Below are 17,296 nucleotides of genomic sequence, written 5' to 3'. Positions count from 1 at the left end.
TGCTGACGGGAGGCCAAGGAACCCAAATTTCCATATTTGGAACGGGAAGCTGGTCGGTGGCCTGTTAATGAAGCCCAGCGGTGAAAATCGGCACGGCCTCATTCTGCCACGGGCGAGCGGGAATCTGAATGAAACCAGCGCGTGTCCCGCGGAAACCCACTTGCCATTGAAGTCCCCCCTGATGTTTGTAACCACACACATTCATTTCATTTTACAAACTTAAAAAACAAGAAGGAAAAGAATAGTCCGGATGGAGAAGTACATTAAGAAGGAAGTGAGCGCTGAGTATAAGGTGTTTTCCATGCCTAGAGGTGTAATTTGGATAATCAGCATAAATAAACTTAAACCTCCAGCATGTTCCAAACTTTGTTCCATTCTTTATTAGACAATGTGGATGATAAAATAAAAGTGCACACTAAGTTGGACTAAATTTGCTTTAAAGAATGCTTGACATATTGTTCCAAAATATTATGGCTACAGCAGGACATCATTAATGGGAGAAATGATTTCCAGAGGTGAGGCAGGGGAGGATTTTGTCCGTGGGCTATGTATAGTGAAGCTATAAATATGCTCATTATGAATTGATTTACAATTTTGTTACATAAGATGCACAGAGGAAATCTTTCCCAGCGATGAAAAAGCAAAAAATAACAGTCTATGTATTTGGTAACACGTTTAGTAAACGCACAGTAGGGTTTACCACGGGCTATAGCTCACCAATGTCATTCAGATAGTTTGCTTTTAGCTGTCTCAAAGCTTCTTTCGCCTCATTAACTCAGCAGAACTCCACTGTCACTTGTCTCAGATAACGGCTGAATAATGTGTTTCCAAATGAACCAGCAGAACTCCCCCTCACTGACCCTGTGGCCATGGACAGGAGTGGACATTCCTCCTGCAGGTGCAAACAATCTAACTGTCCATCGACTTTCCACGTTCAATGGTTTCAATCTTTCTGACCGTGGAAATCCAGTAGGTTGCTTCAACTCAGAATTAGGTAGGTCTTAAAACCACCATCCTATGACCACGTTATAAAACAAAAATATGCACTTTTGCATTCTATTCAGTTTTTAGTCTTTCAATTTGCCCCCCCACCGCCCCATCTCAAAACACACTGGAGTAAAAATTGGTATGTGCTGCGCCCGTTTTTCTGTTGCCGGAAGTCTCCTTACAACTCTTCTCTGACGACCATGCCTTTGGTCCCTCATCTTTAGACTTCCATTTTCCTTTTTCCCCTCCTGCATGAAATCCACTGTTTTGTTTTCCTTAATGTAAATTGCTCTTCGATGTCATTTTGCATATGAGGAGTGCTGTACAAAAGCAAGCTGTTGTTAGTGTATAACAAAGTGCAAAGCCAGGTAATTGATGCATGACTAAAAATCTCTTGTCTCGAATGGCTATAAAAGGTGATGTTCTCAGAGTTCCCAGTCTATGAGACAGAGTGCCCATTATACAACATCTCAAAGTGCAGTAGTGGATGACTTTTTAAGGTAAGGGCTTATAGTGCACTGCCATGGTACATAACACAGATATTAACATATTAATGCTTACTACTTTTTAAAAAAATGATGAGTACCACAATTAAAATATCTCAATTACAAATATGTAACTTGTTTACCCAGAGAGTGGTAAGAATGTGGAACTCGCGAACATAAGGAGTAGTTGAGGTGAATAGCATAGATGCATTTAAGGGGAAGCAAGATAAGCACATGAGGGAGAAAGGAATAGAAGGATACGCTGATAGGGGTAGATGAAGAGGGCTGGGAGGAGGCATGCTGGAGAATAAACACCGACATAGACCAGTTGGGCCGAATGGCCTGTTGCTGTGCTGTACACTCTATGTAATGTAATTCTATGTAATGTAGTGTATATTAGAATTTTTCATTGGTTTTGGTCAAAAAAATCCTCTCGATCAAGAATTCAAATCAAAGTCATTGGTGATCAGGAGCTAACAATTCATTTAGTTATTAAAGTTACAGTATTTTACTATGCATCTTTAGGAGTAATTACAGATTTTCTTGCATCTATTTTTGTTTATTTTCTAATGTGCTGTTAAGCGAGAGTTGGGAAATGCTTCTACTCAGGGAGAAGCAGAGAGCGAGGGGCTGATACATGTTCAAAGTCTGCAATGATGCGTGGCACAGCTCCAATAATGAATGCGCGCATGTTCATTCAAGACTTCCAGTAGCAAAGGACTACTTGCTATTTAAAATAATCCCACACGGATTATCGTGCTTTGGTTTCTGTCCATGTACAACATGTTTTCAAAGCATCTCTGAACAACAGCTGGAAATGCCGATGTTTTCCTGATTTAATCAGACTGGAATAGCCTGCCTGTTGCAATATAATTCAAATCAGCTGTCTCTCCGGACTAAATAGAAATGAATAGTTTCCTTAGAAACAATGCAAGTGTTTCTTTTTAAGTCTTAGATCTTACAATAGCACCAGATGGCTTTCAGAGTAACATTCTTCTAAGGATAGTTCTTCTGTATAAAGCAAATGATCATTAGCACTCCTCCTTGAAATGTCTTTAACACAGCAGTGATGGGCTTTTGTAAAGTTTAGTCACCAAATGCCAGAAATTGCCTCTCTTTATTGCTCAGCTGTTAATGGTAAATACTCAGCCTGCCAGCCACATTCTGTGTTTGGTGGAATTCTCTATATAATATGATCCTTCTAAATAAAAGAATTAAAAGGTGCTTGTAATGAGCAACGTGATTAATCCCAAGGCAGACCCTCGCCTCCCTCCAGTCTGCTGCTTTTTTCTCACATCAGTCTGACTAAAGTGTCAGCTTTCAGTCAAACTGATCAGCCCTCCACCTAAGAATGGAATCCACCAGCCCAACGTGCCAATAAATAGAGCTGTCACAACAGTAATAAAAGTGCACCATTCCTAGCATGTTAAACTATCTTTCATTGTCTGCAGAATGTCAGTTCAGACACCCCATCTTAATTTTCATCTGCAGTCCCCAGCCCTGATATCCTGTGAATTTAGCCCTCGAGAAGTAAGTTGAGCTCAACAGTAGTATTTGACATATATTACACCAAGTTTCCCCACGGGTGCATAGTCAGAAATCCCAAAATGTGAGTCCTATATAAAGGCAATTGCTTTCTTTCTTCTGGTAGAGTAATCTCATTTTGGAAAAAGAAATACTACAGCAAAATAAAATATAGTCCCTAAAGATCAAACTTAAGAGGATAGATTTTCATTTTGGTGGTGGCAGAAAAGGTTCCTCTTATAATGCCCTGCCCGTTATACACTCTACCCAATTTCCTTTTACATTGAACTCAATGGAAAGGAAAATCAGGTGAGGAATATATCGGAAAGTGAAGGTCTACCCCAAGGTCTAACTTCTGACTCATTTTAGTCTGGTTGTCAGAATCCTTTATAAACAATTTTTTCTTTCATCTTTTTAAAAGCCTCTACTGAAATTGTTGAATATAGAACTAAAAATAACAAGTCACACAGTATGTCAAGTTGGGAGATCTTTCACTGGTATGAATTTTACCAAATAAAAACGATTTAAAAGGATGCCATGAACAAGAGGTCATTTCCTGTTAATACAAGTGACGTTAAATAGAATGTGCCAGTACTTTACCAGGAATGTCCTTTTGTTTACTGCCATGTTTAATAACATTGGGCTTGTTAACTGTGTGCTTAACATGGGCACTACAGAGCTGTAGACCCTGGGGAAATATTAGAATATTTGGCTCTGGTTGGGGTGTAGACCACCTCATACAAGAGGTAGGTACCATCAGGACCAGAGTGGAGTTTGGTTTCTTGCGTACCACTGGGATACAAGGCCTTAACTAGCATGGACCACAAGCAAATAACAGGCATCGCACAGATCTAACATTTAATAACATTTATTCATGGTATTGTTAAGCACAGTATTATGACACATTAATAGAGCATTAACACCAGTACTCTTCAAAGCTGATAAGTACGACTGTAACTTCAATGTTATTGTTTAATGTGCAACTGTTTGGCTGTTGAAACATATAAAGCTGCCAAAACACACAACAGAATCACCAGTTCAGATGGTCCAATATAAATATTACAGGGACTTTTTTCTAATTTTCTTAAAGAAAACCATGTCCCTGATAATTTCAAAAGAATGCAACCAATTTCTGTTAATTGGAAAACAACTATTAAGCACATAGTATTCTAATACCAGGCCTCTGAAACCATCAGGACAGGTTTATCATCACAAGTGAACCTTTTTGTGGCAATATCCCATTTGTATGAAAATATTTCATTGTATCAGAAGTTTTACTATATCAGAAATAAACCAATAACGCATTATTGAGTTAATGCATTGCTGACTGGCCCTTCGATGAAATGGAAAAGCAGCAAGTTCAGATCCAAGCAAACATTCTCACTCAATGTGAACTTTCTAATGTGGATTTCCCAGACTCTCTTATCCGAGGAGGAAGGCGTTGTATTCTCAATTGTGGGTCAGACTCAACACGAGGAAGCATACTTTATGAAAACAATTGTAATTCCGAGAGGGACTGTAGCCAATGGCTGTACAAGAGCGAATCATTTTTTTTCCAGAAAGTGAGATTACACCAACCGGTTGGCTTATTAAGAGATTTGATTCATAATATGAGAAGCTAGGAATGGAGAAAATGCCATTGGCCTCATGTCATTTTTGAAAAATTCATTCTCAGGATGTGAGCATCAGTGGCACAGCCATCATTTAATGCCCATCCCTAATTGCTGAGACGGTGGTAGTGGGCCTTCTTTTTGAATTGGTAGTGGTTTGATAAAACTGAGTGGCTTGCTTAGGCCACTTCAGAGGGCAGTTAAGAGTCAACCATGTTGGTGTGGGACTGGAGTCACATATAGGCCAGACCGGCTAATGCCGGCAGGTTTCCTTCCCTAAAAGGACATTAGTGAACCAGTTGGGTTTTTATGACAATCCGACAGCTTCATGGTCACTTTTACTGATACCAGCTTTTTAAAAAAAAAGTGAATTCAAATTCTCATAATTGCCATGGTGGGATTTGAACTCATGTTCTCTGATTTATTAGCCCAGGCCTTTGGTCCAGTAACAGAACCACTACCCTGCCGCATGGATCCACAATTCCATTGTCATGCTTTCTGACCATTGATTCCTGTATCATTCTGTCCAATCATTTATAAATGATTCAATTAAATCAACTTCTATAATTCCATTGATACATCCTATTACTCATTCAGGACTGAAAAGCAGAGGACCAGTGTTCAGAACTTCACTATTTGCATTTCACTGAAATCAACGGAATGAAACTTGGGCGGGTTCTAAAAAGGGCGGACAATCCACTTCGCCAGATTATAGCCCGAGCAGTGAAGTCAAAAGTCTACCCTAATGTCCTCTGTCAGAAGGTTTAGGATCCTACACAAACGGAAGTATTAATTCTGTTTTTCTCAACCATGTTGCAGATAATATACTGCACAAACTTGGTCGATGTCACTAGACGGCACAAAAGAAGGTGGCGGCACTATATATACCTGAAATGATCTACTAGAGTAGGCAGTATATTCTTCTGAACTGGGGTAGAATCATGGCTGTGGGAGCTCTGAACTGCAGTGACTGACCCGAGAGTGAGTGAGGCTGACACTGTGTGGACAGAGAGATAGAAAAGTTCCATCTGGTGAAAAGCACAAACATTCCCCTCACAAGTACTCTCTGAACAGCCACAGCCAAAATTCAAAATGTCAACACTGTGCAGTGCAAAGTACCATGTTTGACATATTGGTGGAACTACCCCTAATAGCACAGGATATAAAATATCTTGTAAGTAAATAGGAAGCGGTTTAAAGATTTAAGATGCTGCAGGCTTCTGGAATATAAATCATACATCATTTAAGAGTCCAACCATATACAGTAACTGATTGACAGTCTAATTAGATTACTTCTGCGTCTGCTGTCAAGGTTTCCTAATTATGCTGTCAGTCTCTACGAGTCTCACGACATTTGCAGGAAAAAGTTATAAAAACAGTATTTTGCTACGTATGCTGAAATACCTCGCCAACATTTCCCACTGAGGTGACTTCGGTTTTCAAAAGGAACAATGTGCAAAATAGAAGCTCACTTTAGACTTGTGACAAAAAAAGTGGAAAACAAAAAATACAAAAGTAGCACATGTTTATTGCTGTGCATTCAGTGAAAGTCATTCAGGAAATGTACTAATTAATTGCAATATATACATGACTAATAAATTATCAGTTGGGTTGAATATTAAGACCAACCTACATGCAAGGTTGTCATCTGGAAAGTTTGCTGTTTAGGCAGTTAAAAGAATGACAAATTTTCAGAGAGGAAATTGAATTTCAGCCCCTCCTTGTGTAAACATGTTACTGTTACAGTCTCTATGTAATATAATAATGGCCACTAAGCACAAGGAGGGTCTTTGGTGGGACGTGGTCAGGAAACACTGTCAAAGATGGAGGACTGTGAACTGATAAAGGAGCAAATGGACCATGAGGCCTGAATGCTGGATTAATAATGAACAACTTAAGGAGTAAGTTAGCTTTGTTTAATGAGGTGCAAAGAGCATTAGGGTTTAGGTTACATACTTATTATGTTGGGATTTTCAGGAAGACCACTTGGGGACGTCAGATAGTTGGTAACGTGGCTCAGAATTTCAGTAAAATGGAATCGATTTGAAGTGGGCATCTGAATCCAGGCGTGTGGGTTCATTCTTCTCTGATTACAATTACTGAATGTGTTCTGTGATTTCCAAGATTATCAGACTTCAATACAGACCATAATTTTGTAGCGGGAAAGCTCTCTTTTAAGACCAAATGTTTTTGATCTTTAGCTGAGTTTATAACATACCTGCTTTAAAGTCCTTTGTTCTCCAAGAACTATAACATCCCTGTAAATTGTGTGGTCTAATCTCATAAGGTACAGACAGTTTTCTTGTAGCTTGCCATCACGAACATTGGGTGTTTGTTTTCCCCCATTGCAACCTGTAATGCTACTCAGCCATTGTGCTCAATTTCCAGCTCATCCCCATGCAAGCTGCAGGAGAGAATAAAGGCACCTTGATACTCAGTGCACAAAATGACAAATAGCCAGGTGATAAAATGGAGATGCATACGGAGTGCAATATTTGTTTTGAGTGGGACATACATAATACTGGCCAAAAATGGGCAAAGCAGAAACAGGTACATGCCTGAAATGATCCCCCAGCCATCGATTATTCTCTACAAAGTAAACCCCACTGACAGTTTAATCACCCAACATTGCTCCACTTGCAAGTGTGGATTTGCACTGATACCAAAAGAGTATAACCATGTTAGAACATAAGAAATAGGAGCAGGAGGAGGCCATATGGCCCCTCGAGCCTGCTCCGCCATTCAATAAGATCGTGGCTGACCTTTGACCTCAACTCCATTTTCCCACCCTATCCCCACATCCCTTCATGTCCAAAAATCTATCGATCTCAGTCTTGAATATACTCAACCACTGAGCATCCACAGCCCTCTGGGGTAGAGAATTCCAAAGATTCACAACCCTCCGAGTGAAGAAATTGCTCCTCATCTCAGTCCTAAACAGCCGACCCCTTACCTTGAGACTATGACCCCTAGTTCTAGACTCTCCAGCCAGGGGAAACAGCCTCTCAGCATCTCTCTGTCAAGCCCTCTAAGAATTTTATACGTTTCAAAGAGATCACCTCTCAATTCTTCTAAACTCCAGAGAGTATTGGCCCATTCTACTCAATCTCTCCTCATAGGACAACCCTCTCATCCCAGGAATCAATCTGGTGAACCTTCGTTGCACCCCCTTTAAGGCAAGTATATCCTTCCGTGGGTAAGGAGACCAAAACTGTACACAGTACTCCAGTGCCATTGACCACCATGAAGTATCTGAGGAGTTCAATACTTTCGGCAACACATGGGCACTCCAAGTCATAGTGATGCACACGTTGCTTTTGGTTCGCGCAGGGATTGTGTATTATGTGCCATCATTATGAAAACCAGCGTGACCAGCACAATGGAACAGCTTTATATTGTTCAATTTTATCTTTAAGGAGATTCACAATGCCAAGCTGCCAGCGAGAAGCTGCACTTGATAGGACTAAGGGTTGGAGATAAGGCTGCAACACTGTAGTGCTGATTCTCTGACCCAAGCTCCTTTTGAGTTTAGCTCCCCAATGGGGACGTGGGATCAGTGAACATTACCAAAAAAAAACCCGAAAAATAATAATTATTGGTGGGCTAGGCGAGAATTAGGCCAATACATTTAGGTGCAGTTGCAGCCATTCTTCCTGATCTAACTGCACAGCACGGAGAGGCACAAGTTGCATTGGGCCAAACTGTACATAGCATCTGTGCTGCACTGTACCATGAAGAAAAATAAAATACTATTTGATAGCACGGTAAAAATGCAATTTAGCACTGCCTCATACAGTACATGAACTATCACTAAGAGATCAGGGCCCAAATAGGGCGTTTTTTAAAAAAAGTTCTGGCACAAGGTGAAGCAGAGGCTAGCTGAAAAAATATTAATGTCAGACCCCAATAAATTGTATGTACATCTTGAGTTTATTGTTGCCATTAGGTCCAATTAAAAAGTATCCCAATGATTGATTTATATAGACGTCCACTGTCGTCCAGCTGGGTGGGACTGCCCTCGCCCAGGAACTGCCCAGGTTCCATTCCTATCTATCCAGTCGTAGCCAGAGAATCACCTGCAATGGCTTCTCTTCCTGCTCCCGCACCGTTACCTCTGAAGTCCCCAAGGATCTATCCTTGGCTCCCTCCTATTTCTCATCTACATCATCCAAAAACACGTCAGATCCCATACGTATGCTGACGACACCGAGCTGTACCTCACTATCATCTCTCTTGACCCCTCCACTCTCATTTGTCACACTGCTTGTCTGCCTGGATGAGCAAAAATTTCCTCCAACTAAATATTGGGAAGATCCCATGCTTAAGAAAAGATATACTTGCTCTCGAGGCAGTACAAAGAAGGTTCACTCTGTTAATCCCGGGGATGAGGGGGCGGACATATGAGGAGAGGTTGAGTAGATTGGGACTCTACTCATTGGAGTTCAGAAGAATGAGAGGCGATCTTATTGAAACATATAAGATTGTGAAGGGGCTTGATCGGGTGGATGCGGTAAGGATGTTCCCAAGGATGGGTGAAACTAGAACTAGGGGGCATAATCTTAGAATAAGGGGCTGCTCTTTCAAAACTGAGATGAGGAGAAACTTCTTCACTCAGAGGGTAGTAGGTCTGTGGAATTTGCTGCCCCAGGAAGCTGTGGAAGCTACATCATTAAATACATTTAAAACAGAAATAGACAGTTTCCTAGAAGTAAAGGGAATTAGGGGTTACGGGGAGCGGGCAGGAAATTGGACATGAATTTAGATTTGAGGTTAGGATCAGATCAGCCATGATCTTATTGAATGGCGGAGCAGGCTCGAGGGGCCGATTGGCCTACTCCTGCTCCTATTTCTTATCGAAGCTGTTGTCTTTGGTCCCCGCCACAAACTCTGTTCCCTAACCACCAAATCCATCCATCTCCCTGGCCACTGTTTGAGCCTGAACCAGACAGTTCGCAATCTTGACATCCGCTCTGACCCTGAGATAAGCTTCCGACCACATATCCGCTCCCTCACCAAGATCGCCTACTTCCACCTCTGTAATATAGCTGTCTCCGTCCCTGCCTCAGCTCATCTGCTGCTCAAACCCTCATCCATACCTTTGTTACTTCGAGACTCGATTATTCCAATACTCCCCATCTTCCACCCTCCATAAACTTCAGCTCATCCAAAACTTTGCTGTCCGTATCCTAACTCGCACCAAGTCCCGTTCTCCCATCACCCCTGTGTTCAATGACCGACATTGGTTCCCGGTTTGGAATGCCTCGATTTTAAAATTCTCATCCTTGTTTTCAAATCCCTCCATGGCCTCGCCCCTCCCTATCTCTGTAACCTCCTCCAGCCCTACAACCCTCCAAGATCGCTGCGCTCCTCCAATTCTTGCCCCTTGCGCATCCCCGATTTTAATCGTTCCACCACTGGAGGCCGTGCCTTCAGCTGCCTAGGCTCTAAGCTCTGGAATTCCCTCCCTAAACCTCTCCGCCTCTCTCTCCTCCTTTAAGACACTCCTTAAAACCTTCCACTTTGACCAAGCTTTTGGTCACCTGTCCTAATATCTCCTTATGTGGCTCAGTGTCAAATTATGTTCGATAACGCTCCTGAGAAGCACCTTGGGACGTTTTACTACGTTAAAGGTGCTATATAAATGCAAGTTGTTGTTGCTGTTTGTGCAAAAATGGACATTTGCAGAACAGAGAGCAATTTTAAATGGCATTCAAATCTGGAATGACCATTTATCAGTGCAAAAAGTTTGAATAGGATTATACAGTGCCATTGCGTCACTCTCAATAAATATATTGTTGATTTTTTTTTAATGCAATGCTGCACTGGCCAATGAGTTGCCAAGAATAATCTGTCCATCGAATAAAGCTTTGACCCCCACAATCATAACCACAAGAACCAATCCCTAGCTATTGCTTGGTCTATGTGCCAGGGTTGTTCTTGGCTTGTTATAGAGCTAAACCTTCTCCCTGTCCAGAACAGGAGCCAAAACAAACTGCACTCGTGCTGTTCTGAGTTTTCCAAAGGAAAACCAGGCCAGTCAGTCGTACATTTCAAACTTAGCATCATTATGGAACAGACTAGTCTATTGGGTTAACTGATACTCCCTGTGTTAACACAACGAGAGATCAAGCAGTGTACTGCATCAAGAGTCCTCATACTTTGTTCTTAGACAGGTGTAAATGTGCTCAATCTGGTCTTGAGCGATGGTACATCAATCTGTGTTCCTAAAGTTAGAAATACAGTGTTTCAATGTTGGGTCAGAGTGTATAGTAATCCCAGTTGCTGCAAATAGCATTTATCTGACTTACTGGGGTCAATTTTAACTTGGTGGAATCGGTGCATGGGGCATCCTAATCAGGCAACGCACCCAGAAGTTGGAAAACTAGCGAGGGCCAGCTCATTTTAACGGTTGGGCCTCATTATAATATGATTGGTAGGCTGGCCACCCACCTAGACTGCGCAATTTCTGGCAGGTGTCCCAGGCCACTATTTAAAGGGTGAATGCACTGCTTTAAAGGGAGGTTGCATTCACTCAACTTTAAGATTTCTTTTGGCTACCATGATCACTTTGCTGCTGCTAGATGGCGGTTGTAAAGAGGGTTAAGGCAGCAACCAGGTTTTCTGACGCCTCCCTGGAAATGTTGCTCGTAGCACTCAGGGCCAGGAGGGAAGTGCTGTTCCCACAAAGTGGCAAGAGGATGCACAACAGCGTTCCCAAGAAAGGCTGGTTGGAGGTGGAAGAGGAAGTTAGCTGCAGGAACATCACCCCAAAGACCTGGATCCAGTGCCACAAGAGATTCAATTATATCACTAGATCAGGAAAGGTGAGTGCACCTACTCCAAGTCCCTCTCCTCCCTCCTCTACCAGTCAGACCAACCACCCCAGTATCACTTCCCTCACTACCAATCTCTCGCCACACTCTACAACCTCTTGTGCACACTCACCTCCTGCTTCCACTAACGGCATGAACTTCTCATCTCTCAACTGCTGAACCCGCAACTGCTCGCAGCACTCCTTCCTCAATTCATGCCCCACTCAAGGCATCTTCATTCTGCTAGCACCTTGCTTCTTTCTCCTCTCAGCTTATGCACTACATGCACAAGCCCCACATATCTCCACTTACTTTCTCAGCGGACACTCATAACGCTCTCCTGCCTCTTGCAGGTGAAGAGAGTGCACAACACAAGGGAGAGAAGCAAGGCCGAGGGAAGACCACCCAATATCCTGCCCTGAACCCAGGTGGCACAAGACGCACTGGAAACGAGTGGGGCTTCCAGCTTGACTGTTGGAGATGACGAGGTTGACAGCTCTGCTGAGCAGGATGACAAGTTTTCAATTGTATCCCTTCAGGCATCACCTGCAACTGCACCTATAGCCGATTTGAAGACCTCAACCAGCATGATGAAACCTTTCTTGTATGAATGGCCATCCTCTCATTGCCATCCTAAGTCATCCCTTTCCTCTCCGTCCTTATCATCAGCACAAAGCCCCTGAAGAACCTCCTGGAGGCACCACGGAGGACGACATCCCTCCTCAGGACCCACTGTCACGCACTACATCCGTCCCAGGCACCAGCACAGACATTAGCATCGGGGAGGGGAGGGGAAATAGATAGTAACTTCAAGGGGCCTGGACCTGGTGAAACGCAGGGGGGAGTTAAAATCAAATCAACCACAGTGTATCTGATGACCAGGATCTTTCAGCAAGTCAGCATGAAGCAGTGCGTCAGGAAAAAAAGGCAGCCAGATGCAGAGTGAAGCTCCTTTCTCTCTGCTTCATCCTCAGAAGACCATTCCTCGGCACCAGCACGCACTTTTCCATTTCCCACATCTAGGCTTGCTGCTTGGCCAATTTTTGTTGGCCCAGCTGGATTTACGAGACTGTTCAATTTTGCTAGTTTTAACTGGCAATAGAATGTTTTCTTTTTATGCGAGGAGAAACCTTCAGCACACAATATGTTTTTTAAAAATCAGCCACTGGTTTAAAACAGTCTACCAGCAGCTGGCAGCAATTTCAAAAAAACCCCACGGGGAGGGGGGGGGGGGGCCAATGAAAAACTAACCACGTGACACACCTAGCCACATTATCCATCCTTTGACTGAGACTGGCTACTTTTGCCAATTTGTGCTCACTAAGAATTGATAATTGTTCAAAAACTCATTCCACGTAGGACCCTTGCAGCCAACAGGGAGAAGATTTTCAACCCATTGGACTGGGATGAATTGAAGATGGAAGAACAATGCACTAACTCTTGTTTCGTCCAAGTCCTTTTACTATCCGTTAACTTTTTAACTGAAGTCACTGGAGCTTGAAGCTCTGGACAATGGCGGAACAGTGAAACGATGGGTTCAGCGTCGCAAAACAAAGAACTCAACATCACTGGAGGCCAAAAGACGCTAATCTGTTCAGTAATTATGAAATCATCAGGCAACAGTCCCACTACTGTACTTGGCTGCACAAAGACATCTTCGCTACTGCAAAAGTGCAGCAAAGATGTGGGCTGGAGTGAGTGATGTCACAGGGGCAGCAAATAAATTGCTTTGATAGTGTTGTTGTTTTAGTTTGAACTAGGAGAGACTGGGGCCCACGAGCACTAACCGTTACATGCCGCTAAATCTGGCTCCCTCGACTTGCAGACCCATAAAAAAAAAACTGGGTCTATGAGCCTGCTGCCAAAAGAAAGGAGCCAGACTTCGTAGTGTAAATGGGAGACAGCTCACAGGCACCAGTCTCCCAGAATCCAAAGTAAGACTGACAGCACCAATATAAAAGCAGCTTATGAACCCAGATTCAGTTTACCTAACAACAATGAGACTTTGTGACTTTAAATGAACACTGATGTACCTCAGCAGCAGAATAATACATAACGCATCACGTGGTACAATGCTCCTTTCCCATGTATCATCTGACTTTCTGTAGACAACCTACAGGAGACCTATTGGAATATAATTGTTCTCTGTAAACACTGACTCATCTTCCTAATTTTTTTTTAATGCTTTGCATTTCTTCAATTCATTTTCTCTAGGGCCCTGGAAGGACTGTTTAGAAGCAGCAGAAGCTGGCAATGAAGCTACTGGTATTTACTTGCTGAAACCAGAAAACACAAACCGCCTCATGCAGGTATGGTGTGACCAAACACACGATCCTGGCGGCTGGACTGTCATCCAAAGACGACTGGATGGATCTGTCAATTTCTTCCGCAACTGGGAGACCTATAAGGTTAGTGAAGTAGTATTTTACCACAGTTAAGTTTTTTTTAAATCAAAAAGGGGTCTTATGCATTTAAGGGAAAGTGAGATAAGTAGATGAGGGAGAAAGGAATGGAAAGATATGTTGATAGGGTTAGATGTAGTAGGGAGGGAGGAGGCTCGTGTGGAGCACAAACATCAGCATGGACCTGTGCAGCCTGCCACACAACTCAGAATTCTGCCTGTTGATTACCTTACATTTTGTGTCTTGTTTGACCCATTGCAGTATTTCCTTTCTTTCCCCTAAAATCAAAAAAAAAGTTTGCCCCTAAATACAAGTTAAAAGGTGAATATGCTGAATAACTGGTATTTCATCAATCACTGCGCTAATCTTCCATACCAGCCCATCACGAATGTCCTAAATTGTTTGAGGGATACGAGAATGCAGTTATTCGACATACAGCCAAGGCAATGTTTCAGGTATTTTCAATGAAAGGTTTGTACAGTCCAGACCAGACCAGAAGCCAGTTTCCCAGCATGCCTCCTTATTGACCATTCAAATGACTTTTTGCAGCATGTTTAGTGTGGACACGGAAGCTGGAGTTAGTGAAATTCAAAAACCAACGTGATGCCTCGGTTTCTGACTGTGGTTTTTGGAGCCAGCAGGGGAACACAAAACGGCCACCACCTCATCCGACATGTCACATCTTCCTGTAAGCTGGCTTGCTCCTGCGTGAAAGAGTTTTTTCTCTCCCATACGCACTTTGGCTTCTGTACAGCAATCAGCAGATTGAAATCTTGAGTTTGAAAGAAAAGCAAAAAGAAAAACAACTGCACAAACACTACGCATGAGGTTAGACCCAAGCTAACTGTGGGAGCACAGCAGTGGTCTGTGGAGGCTGAAGCCATTATTCTGGGTGTGTAGGATTCTGGAATGGACCCCACACACTCATTTAGTGACCACAGACTAGAATTTACTGTTAGCAAATGCTGAGTGGTCAAATGCTTGATGAGTCATATGATTTTTTTTTTTATTTGCCATTTCAGCAGGAGCCTTAAATTAAAAGGGGGTAAACCCTGTGTTAAGACAGCGGTCAGAGAAATGCCACAAGAATGCATTAAGAGTTTGGCCGCTATATCAGCAATGACTTCTACCTTCACAATGGGTCAGAACTCCGTTTTTTCAGGAACCAGCCTAAGGTCGGATATGGGGAAATTTGGAGTCCTGTCAGAGACCACTATAGATTTCAGAGAGCTGGCCCAGGCACGATGGACCAAACGGCCTCCTTCTGTGCTTTGAAATTCTATGATTCATCATGCTATTTAACAGTCTCTTGTTTCCACTACCCTAATCAAAAGACCTGTTCAAATGTTGATCAATCTTTGCGCAGAGATTTTTGCTCCCATCAGTTCTAAATTTTCTGTTCAGAAGTTTCACTCTATGCCTCTTGCTCTACTATCTTGGTATAGTTGGTAGTACCATGAATTTACCTTATCTGTCTTTATCTTTTATACATTTGTACAGTTCCTTCTCGCCCACGTCCCAAGCAAATTTAACAAATCCAACATTCCCTTACCCCCACACTAAATGGGACATTAATCCTGTTAAACCTAATTTGTACATCACTAAAAAGGTTTGGAAAGCATAATATTAATTTTTCATCTGTTTCAGCCTTTCTAAAGCATTTATAAAATACAAGACGACTGCTCAACAGGTGATTATGGATAGGAAAGGGTTAATGCACAAAGGAACAAAGAATAGCCATGTAAAAATAATAAAATTAACCCCCAGACAGAAACCTTCCAACTACATGGAGTTGTAAAACATATTTAATGACACAGCCAAGAAGCATGAGCAATATTCATTGAAAGCATAACAGTAATGCCTTAAGGGCAGTCAGAGACTGATAATGAGCCATATGGCTAACCCTAGCAGTAGAATTTATAAGGCATTTCTTTTGTTGTCCTGTGGATATTGTTTTCAGCTTTCCCTGCAGAAAAATTAACTGCAAACACCGAGCAGTAAGCTGAATTCATAGATCTTTAAGCTTTATCTTTTTCCAATATTCTATCACAGCAAGGCTTCGGTAATATCGATGGGGAATACTGGCTTGGTCTGGAAAATATTTATTGGTTGACAAACCAAGGAAACTACAAGCTGCTCATCACCATGGAGGACTGGCAAGGGCGCAAGGTGTTTGCTGAATATGCCAGTTTCAGACTGGAGTCCGAGACTGACTACTACAAGCTTCGGGTGGGGCGCTACCATGGAAACGCTGGCGATTCCTTTACTTGGCACAATGGAAAACAGTTTACTACACTGGACAGAGATCGTGATGCATATACAGGTAATGGCAAATTCACTCAAAGCCACGCTCAAAATGGACTCTGGCACATTGAACCTTTGCTTAAAATACTGCAAAAAAGTGCACATTTATTCACCCTTGGTTCTATCTTTGTCTTTGTTTCTGGATTCTTAGTGTTGGAATAAGGACTCATTGCACCATTTCCTAGTCTTATTCATTCCTTTCCAGAGCCTCATAGCAATGGAATTCCTTACCTTCCTCAGACTTCCCTTCTTCCTACAATCTCGAAGTTGAAAGATCTAAGCTTGTTCTCATCTAATCACTACTACTTCATTTATCTTGCCTACTCTCCCACTCTTATCACCCAACATGAGTCTGAACATAATAGACAATATTTTGTTGGTGCTAGTAAACTGTCTACAGCAATGTCCAAAACCAGTTGTTGATCCAAAAACCACAATGGAGTTGAGACTTCAGAAACTCACTCCACAGTGCCACTAAATGGCCGGAGCCTGCAATTGCAGTGTGACAGTTTACAGCAAAATGGAATGGCAAACGTTGCCACAGCAATTTACAATGAGAAATATTGGCACAAAAGCATGACCACAAACCATGACAAGAAGTTGTAAGGTTTGTGGATGGAAGTGTGTGCCTCATGCAAGAATTTTTAATAATGTATAGATTTTTTTTAAAAAACTATACCATTTCTGTACAGAACAAAAATAATTTTTATGCCACACTTGAATGATTACTTCACAAACCTTGTTAAACATTTGTAACGTGTATTTTTATTTCTGTAGGTAACTGTGCGCACTATCAGAAGGGTGGCTGGTGGTACAATGCCTGTGCACATTCAAATCTCAATGGTGTATGGTACCGTGGTGGACATTATCGCAGCAAGTACCAGGATGGAGTGTACTGGGCAGAGTTCAGAGGGGGCGCTTACTCTCTGAAGTCAATTATTATGATGATTAGACCCAACCCCAACACTTTCCACTAAAACAAACTAGGTGTCTTGAACACTCAGAAGCAGAACTGAACAATAGCGCCCTGTATATGAAATCAGCCTTACATCAACATATATACCGAGCTGTGCTTATTCTTTGAGATGAAAAGAACAACACTGCTATGTATTTATTTCCTTCAAAATAAGAACTTGTAATGTCATGTATACAAACTTTTTTTTCCTGCATAA

At 42.2% G+C, this 17,296-nt stretch overlaps 2 protein-coding genes across 4 annotated transcripts in view; one reads left to right on the top strand and one right to left on the bottom strand.

Annotated features, from left to right (window-relative positions):
- ralgps1 (Ral GEF with PH domain and SH3 binding motif 1) overlaps positions 1-17,296 on the bottom strand; it is a 540,533-nt gene that overhangs the window by 294,088 nt on the left and 229,149 nt on the right. The window lies entirely within an intron of this gene.
- The window catches only part of angptl2b (angiopoietin-like 2b), a 41,800-nt gene that overhangs the window by 24,425 nt on the left and 79 nt on the right, over positions 1-17,296 (top strand). The window contains exons 3-5 of the mRNA XM_067969746.1: positions 13,633-13,826; positions 15,873-16,143; positions 16,902-17,296. The exon at positions 16,902-17,296 is cut by the window's right edge and continues 79 nt beyond it. Of these exons, the coding sequence (XP_067825847.1) occupies positions 13,633-13,826; positions 15,873-16,143; positions 16,902-17,101 (665 nt within the window). The 3' untranslated portion in view covers positions 17,102-17,296. The remainder of the gene's footprint in view (positions 1-13,632; positions 13,827-15,872; positions 16,144-16,901) is intronic.

The sequence above is a fragment of the Heptranchias perlo genome, chromosome 31, assembly GCF_035084215.1.
Source record: "Heptranchias perlo isolate sHepPer1 chromosome 31, sHepPer1.hap1, whole genome shotgun sequence".
NCBI lineage: Eukaryota > Metazoa > Chordata > Chondrichthyes > Hexanchiformes > Hexanchidae > Heptranchias > Heptranchias perlo.
The sequence above is the reverse complement of the archived record's forward strand: the minus strand, read 5'-3'. Positions and strand labels throughout refer to the sequence as shown.